The 7,798-nt window shown below is 43.1% G+C and overlaps 1 protein-coding gene and 1 long non-coding RNA gene across 5 annotated transcripts in view; both read right to left on the bottom strand.

Moving 5' to 3' along the window:
- Positions 1-378: 378 nt before the first annotated feature.
- The window catches only part of LOC117583368, an 8,211-nt gene continuing 791 nt past the window's right edge, over positions 379-7,798 (bottom strand). Inside the window, exons 1-4 of one of the 4 annotated variants that reach the window (XM_034271651.1) lie at positions 7,430-7,562; positions 7,198-7,325; positions 6,978-7,129; positions 5,750-6,926 (exon numbers count right to left, since the gene is read on the bottom strand). In XM_034271651.1, coding sequence (XP_034127542.1) covers positions 6,674-6,926; positions 6,978-7,024 — 300 coding nt within the window. In that variant the 5' untranslated portion in view covers positions 7,025-7,129; positions 7,198-7,325; positions 7,430-7,562 and the 3' untranslated portion in view covers positions 5,750-6,673. Of the gene's footprint in view, positions 890-940; positions 1,560-1,610; positions 1,655-5,749; positions 6,927-6,977; positions 7,130-7,197; positions 7,326-7,429; positions 7,563-7,798 lie in introns of those variants that run through there. The other 3 variants (XM_034271649.1, XM_034271650.1, XM_034271652.1) reach the window with 3 other exon arrangements.
- Positions 1,672-2,637, bottom strand: LOC117583370. Its single transcript, XR_004573789.1, has 4 exons — positions 2,523-2,637; positions 2,359-2,452; positions 2,162-2,296; positions 1,672-2,092 (listed from the first exon to the last, which is right to left on the bottom strand). It is a non-coding gene; the product is annotated as an uncharacterized LOC117583370 (long non-coding RNA).

Raw genomic sequence — 7,798 nt, 5'->3', positions numbered from 1 at the left:
CTAATTGTATTCACATTCACTCCACTCCTAGTCTAACGACTCTGCGCAAGCCTCCCACTCCCACACGGTGCTCATTAACGACGCTGCAATTAAGCAGAAACTCAGTGTTGGCTACTAATTCAAGATCTCCCCTGAGACTGCCAGCCTGTTCTCGGCCATGGTCTTCAATGACATGGAGTTATCAATTGGACAGCGGCACGATTTGGCCGAGATCCATAGCCGCTTGCGGCAGGTAAAGCAATCCTTTGAAGACACCGCCAGAGTCTTGCCATTCCGCAGGAATATACATAACGTGGTCTACGACATGGATATCTTTGTCAATCTAAGAACGAAATGATGCAAGGCAATTAACAGAAACTATCACTAATAGACAGATTAGACATTTAGGATTTTTGTTGTCTTTGCAAGTAGAACGATTGACGAGACCTAAATTATATTAGACATAATATATAATTGTACATTATAAATTATAAATTCGAAAATGTCTCATCAATAAGTGCTTGAGGGTGAATGAGAACTGGAAGCCAAGTCCATCAAAATTTGGCGACTTCTTTTCGACGACCACAGCACGATTGCTATACACGTCAAAGTCATCGGGCATGGTGGATCCACAGAGTGTTTGCCCCAGTTTCTCGCTTGCATCTGGCATAACCTTCTAGAACTTAATATTATCCAGTTTACAATTGGTCTCCGAACCCATGTTGAAGTCCGTGAAGGCGATCCTCAGGATCTGTACATAGAATGCTGGACAGCTCTTTAAATATCGCTGTTCAATTGGATATTTCAAATATACAAACATATATTTTCATACGGGATAGCTAAAAAAAAAAAACACCCAAAAGTGTTCGTGCCGTAAGACATTAAACCTATTCAATTGCACCTTACATATCTGTAAGTGTAAGGCATATTATATATCAGATCAAACATCAGATTCATTCACCTGCCGCGTACCCTCATTGTAATAACCCACGCACTTGGGGCACTTCTTCAGAAACTCTGGAGGACAAAGGGAACTGCGGGAGGCGAAATAGCAGCGCACGCTTCTCAGAATATCGGGCAATGCCTCCGAGACTTCTTTGTGGTCCAAGCTCGCATGGTGTTTCAGTGTTTGTCGAATGATCTGATAGAGCACCGATTGCGTGGGTAGGTGGTACTTCAGCCAAAACTCCTTTTTGGTGCTTTCCACAAAGGTCTGCGTCATTCGGAGCATCAGCTTGTACATGTTTGGCTTCCAGTGCTCGGCCATACTGGTGATTAGATCCTCGAAGCTCTCAGCGCTTGAGATGTTAGCAATGATAACTTCTCCGTAGTCGGCCAATTGGATGTCCTGACCATTAATGTTGATTGAACGGAACTGCAGTAGATTTGGTGGCACCTTAGTAGGTTCATCGGGTAGTTTCGGTTCAACCGAAATGCGGCCACCAACTCCACTAGTTTTCAATAGTTCTTTGAGCTCCTTTTTTGTGGGTAGCCCATTGACGCTGCGTAGGAGGTCCAGCCTGCCTTGAGTGGACGACTCCATGGCCTTGGCTTCTTCGAAGATCTTCTTAAAGATGTTCCTGCAAAAACAAAGTCATTAGTCTGGCAGGCCTTCATGGATAGTACCTTACTGTACGTAGCTGTTTAGGATTGTGCGATAAGTGGCTTTGTTGACCATTTCAGACGCCAGGCGAAAGTTATTGACACAAGTTATTGAGCACAAATAGAACGTTTCTCATACATATACCAGAGATTAAGTGTATCATACAATGCCTACCAAAAGCAGGTATAGCACTTTGTCGCTCGCTCTTAAATGTTCTAGAGCTTGATTCCGAGTAAAGCCGATGCACTCCAGGAAATTCCAAGGCTGCCTTCAGACCTTCAGACGTTATGAAGCACGCATTGCGTGTGTACATTTTCTCCGTTATCAAATAAGTTTTTAGCTCAACCTGCCCATCGATCAGCTTGTAGACTCCTCGATCCCAGGTTACCATAACCCCTGGGGGAAGAGCTGTGCGCTTTAAGTATGTATCCCAGTCCTCAAAGAGCCCGCTTTGATCCACATACATCACGCAACAGTCTGGGCTGCTGCTCATCCCTCCATCCGTGTCGGCTGAAAGTAGTATAGTGATAGGCATATGCAATTGGATCAATTTGAAACTACTTTAATGTACGACATTACCAACGCAGCGACGGCAGCGGAAAACTGGGTGGATCGACCAGGATCTGCTATTCTCTGCCTCCTTCAAGTCGGTCACTCCATTCACAATAACCGCAAAGAACAACGCAGAAAGGGACTGGCCGTTGACGTATTTACCTAAAGTTTTGTATGTACGTCTGGATTAGTGACGGAGCTGCTGTTTCGCGGAGTCTGCTTACGTAGAGTCCAAACGTTGTCCAGAATTATTTATGTCTCTGATTAAATATTTCTCGAACTTTCCTTTTCAGAATGTCTCGTTGATTCTGCAGCAATCTGTCAGGTCAGGGATTGGCCATCTATAGATTTCAAGTGAGGGACAAAGGATTTTTGGGCGGGCACTCACAGATCCCAGGTGATGTCCTCGCCATGGCTGAGAATCTCTGCAAATACCTGCTGCACTTCTCGGGTTGTGAGATTCGGTGGTTCAGCCATATTGTTTAATATTTTACATTTTAATGCACTTTAGAATCGCCTCAGCGATATTTGTATGTATCGATATATCGATATATGAACTGCAATATATTTTCGAACAGTACCTACACCTTTTACGCCCATTCTTTTTCGTTTTCAAACCAGAACTGTGCGGACGCGAGCAGCGCAAGAATATTGATCGAGGTAAAATTGCACTTTAAACATAAATTCGATCACAGGAGCTAATCTTACTACTTTTATATTTTTCTTTCTCTAAGCTTTCGTAATTTGGCGTAAGAAACACAAGGAACCGATGGAACCCAAGCGCGAACGGAAGCGGCTGTACCGCGGCTTGGACAATCATGAGCGCAATCTGTCCTCCTCGTCCTCGTCGCCGGCGTCGGTAGCTAGGCAGGACAGTGCCATAACCATCACAAGTTCATCACAGTCCAGTGGGACCACCCAAATGGTCGTCTCGCCCGACGATCCCCGCCCGACGCCCAGTGCAGTGGCGGCAGATGTACGGAATTGGGTGTATTTACCTAGTTATTATCACTCTGATGATTTTACAAGCTCTGATATGAGCCTTAACGCTCACTTGCCATGAGCCGACGGATTGTATGTCGGTTATGGGTCCGCAGCTCTCTGCCATTAGGATTTATTCTTTCGGTACCTATATATAGACCGTCCCTGATGTCCGCCCATTAAATAATAATAATATAAACCCACTAATAATTATGTAATTAGATTTCAACATCTAAATAAAAACATATCTAGATTCTGGAGCTTTCAATTTCTGCTTATCAGACTAAATCGGAGCACCCAGACACTGTGTGGGAGAGAGAGAGTGCAATATGTTTACGAGTGCGTGTGTGTGGTTGCCGGGCCCGAAAGAAAAGGAGAAATAGACAGAAGAAAACAAGGAAAGGCAACGCGGAATGGAAAAATAACACTGCTCGACAAAATCAAAACCAACTTGTTTGAAGAATTTTTAAATGGGTATTCTTTTGTAACGGTAGCTCTTTATTTTAGAGGTGGCGCTTCTATTTTTATCATAACTGGATCGAAGCGGAAAAATCTTGTCGAGTAGTGTAATTATTAGTACTCATTAAATGGCTGCGGAAGTCATTGCGCATTGCCCCTTTTGGTAAATATACATACATCCTCATGTATGTACTGAACTTCCAGTTCTTTCTCCCTTTTGTTGTTTTCGTTGCTTATTATTTTATTAGGGATGGGCGGCACTGAAATGGAAGTATCGCTTCACATTTATACAGAAATTAAATCCAATCAAAGCACTGTTTGAATACGCATAATATTCTAATTAAAATTGTTCACTCGCGGGGTAAAAAGCAATAGTATTTTAGCATAATTTAACGGCATACAAATGGACAATTATATCTGATGCTACCTGTTGATGGCTATCGATATTTTATAAGTTTATGAAAGATACCATTGAACTGTGAGCCGTTTCGAAGATACTAAATTGATTATACATGATTTATTGTACTTACTTTGACATCTACTTCTCTAGAAGTAACGTTTGTAGACTCGGAGCTGGCATAGTTGCTGCAACGCGTGGTGAGAGGGTGTGGATGTGCTATCGAACTAAGTCATGCGTCGCCGAACACGGCCGAAGAAATATATGTCCTACAAACTGTCTGGAACGAATTGAAGATCTCACTCCACATGAAGCCTGTGACAAATTTCTACACGAAGTCCTACCTATTGTGAACACATATAAATTGCCAACAAAGGTCAAAAAGCGCCTGAGGCTGCTGGATCTGCATCCGTGCTTTCGTCTCATCGAGCAGGGCTATCAGTACGTGCCCAATGCCGAACTCTCCACGTGCTTCGTGCTGAAGGCGAATCGGGACTTTCGCCTGGCGAGCGCGTTACCAACGGTAAATAGAGGGCCCAAGGCACAACTATTACAACAAATTCTAATTGTACTCACATTCTGAGGTGAGGATCAGATTGCTGAGACGCGTTCGGAGGGTGAGGGTGTGCCACGAGTAATTGCTGCGACGTTAATTCGTCTTTGAGTCACAACCGATGATTTTCAAGATCTCCCCTGAGACTGCCAGCCTGTTCTCGGCCATGGTCTTCAATGACATGGAGTTATCAATTGGACAGCGGCACGATTTGGCCGAGATCCATCGCCGCTTGCGGCAGGTAAAGCAATCCTTTGAAGACACCGCCAGAGTCTTGCCATTCCGCAGGAATATACATAACGTGGTCTACGACATGGATATCTTTGTCAATCTAAGAACGAAATGATGCAAGGAAATTAACAGAAACTATCACTAATAGACAGATTAGACATTTAGGATTTTTGTTGTCTTTGCAAGTAGAACGATTGACGAGACCTAAATTATATTAGACATAATATATAATTGTACATTATAAATTATAAATTCGAAAATGTCTCATCAATAAGTGCTTGAGGGTGAATGAGAACTGGAAGCCAAGTCCATCAAAATTTGGCGACTTCTTTTCAACGACCACAGCACGATTGCTATACACGTCAAAGTCATCGGGCATGGTGGATCCACAGAGTGTTTGCCCCAGTTTCTCGCTTGCATCTGGCATAACCTTCTAGAACTTAATATTATCCAGTTTACAATTGGTCTCCAACCCCATGTTAAAGTCCGTGAAGGCGATCCTCAGGATCTGTACATATAATGCTGGACAGCTCTTTAAATATCGCTGTTCAATTGGATATTTCAAATATACAAACATATATTTACATACAGGATAGCTAATAAAAAAAAAAAACACCCAAAAGTGTTCGTGCCGTAAGATAAATANGTCTACCGACTCTGCGCAGGCCTCCCACTCCCACACGGTGCTCATTAATGACGCTGCAATTAAGCAGAAACTCAGTGTTGGCTACTAATTCAAGATCTCCCCTGAGACTGCCAGCCTGTTCTCGGCCATGGTCTTCAATGACATGGAGTTATCAATTGGACAGCGGCACGATTTGGCCGAGATCCATCGCCGCTTGCGGCAGGTAAAGCAATCCTTTGAAGACACCGCCAGAGTCTTGCCATTCCGCAGGAATATACATAACGTGGTCTACGACATGGATATCTTTGTCAATCTAAGAACGAAATGATGCAAGGAAATTAACAGAAACTATCACTAATAGACAGATTAGACATTTAGGATTTTTGTTGTCTTTGCAAGTAGAACGATTGACGAGACCTAAATTATATTAGACATAATATATAATTGTACATTATAAATTATAAATTCGAAAATGTCTCATCAATAAGTGCTTGAGGGTGAATGAGAACTGGAAGCCAAGTCCATCAAAATTTGGCGACTTCTTTTCGACGACCACAGCACGATTGCTATACACGTCAAAGTCATCGGGCATGGTGGATCCACAGAGTGTTTGCCCCAGTTTCTCGCTTGCATCTGGCATAACCTTCTAGAACTTAATATTATCCAGTTTACAATTGGTCTCCGAACCCATGTTGAAGTCCGTGAAGGCGATCCTCAGGATCTGTACATAGAATGCTGGACAGCTCTTTAAATATCGCTGTTCAATTGGATATTTCAAATATACAAACATATATTTTCATACGGGATAGCTAATAAAAAAAAAACACCCAAAAGTGTTCGTGCCGTAAGACATATAAACCATTTCAATTGCTTCGCATGGTAAGTGTAAGGCATATTATATATCAGATCAAACATCAGATTCATTCACCTGCCGTGTACCCTCATTGTAGTAACCCACGCACTTGGGGCACTTCTTCAGAAACTCTGGTGGACAAAGGGGACTGCGGGAGGCGAAATAGCAGCGCACGCTTCTCAGAATATCGGGCAATGCCTCCGAGATTTCTTTGTGGTCCAAGCTCGCATGGTGTTTCAGTGTTTGTCGAATGATCTGATAGAGCACCGATTGCGTGGGTAGGTGGTACTTCAGCCAAAACTCCATTTCGGTGCTTCCACAAAGGTCTGCGTCATTCGGAGCATCAGCTTGTACATGTTTGGCTTCCAGTGCTCGGCCATACTGGTGATTAGATCCTCGAAGCTCTCAGCGCTTGAGATGTTAGCAATGATAACTTCTCCCTAGTCGGCCAATTGGATGTCCTGACCATTAATGTTGATTGAACGGATCTGCAGCAGATTTGGTGGCACCTTAGTAGGTTCAACGGGTAGTTTCGGATCACCCGAAATGCGGCCACCAACTCCACTAGTTTTCAATAGTTTTTTGAGCTCCTTTTCTGTGGGTAGCCCATTGACGCTGCGTAGGAGGTCCAGCTTGCCTTGAGTGGACGACTCCATGGCCTTGGCTTCTTCGAAGATCTTCTTAAAGGTGTTCCTGCAAAAACAAAGTCATTAGTCTGGCAGGTCTTCATGGATAGTACCTTACTGTACGTAGCTGCTTAGGCTTGTGCGATAAGTGGCTTTGTTGACCATTTCAGACGCCAGGCGAAAGTTATTGACGCTGTGCGTAAACAGAACCAACGACTCGGAGAGCAGGCATGCACTTAGAGTATCGACCTTCCCCCCATCAACACGCCTCTGAGGGAGCACAAATAGAACGTTTCTCATACATATACCAGATATTAAGTGTATCATAAAATGCCTACCAAAAGCAGATATAGCACTTTGTCGCTCGCTCTTATATGTTCTACTTCATTTACTTGCAATATATATCTAGATCTTGATTCCGAGTAAAGCCGATGCACTCCAGGAAATTCCAAGGCTGCCTTCAGACCTTCAAACGATATGAAGCACGCATTGCGTGTGTTAATTGTCTCCGTTATCAAATGAGGTTTTTAAAGGGTATTGTCAGATATTTATATGATTTATAATACTCACATGTACATATAGACAAACGGTCGAAGAACCTCCTGGTTTCTTTCCTGCAGAAATGGGTTTACTCAATGTTGTCGGCGCTCATTTCGTTGATTGTCCTCCTCCACCGGTAATGATAGAGCCGCCAATCCCACTAAAAGTAATCTCCTGCATGGATCCATTTAGCTTTCATTTTATTAAATTTTCACGCATTTTCAAAACTAGCTAGTAATATCAAATAGAAGATCAAAGTCGAGGAATAGTGCTTCTATATGTAAGTGTGAACGTTTATTATTTTTGGTATATTTCTGTGGGATTTCTGTGCTCGATATCGAACCGCAAAAATGAGGAGAGGAGATAATCTTGCTCTATCGCTCTCTGCTGACCTAATCC

Source organism: Drosophila guanche, unplaced genomic scaffold (assembly GCF_900245975.1).
Source record: "Drosophila guanche unplaced genomic scaffold, DGUA_6, whole genome shotgun sequence".
Lineage (NCBI taxonomy): Eukaryota > Metazoa > Arthropoda > Insecta > Diptera > Drosophilidae > Drosophila > Drosophila guanche.
The sequence above is the reverse complement of the archived record's forward strand: the minus strand, read 5'-3'. Positions and strand labels throughout refer to the sequence as shown.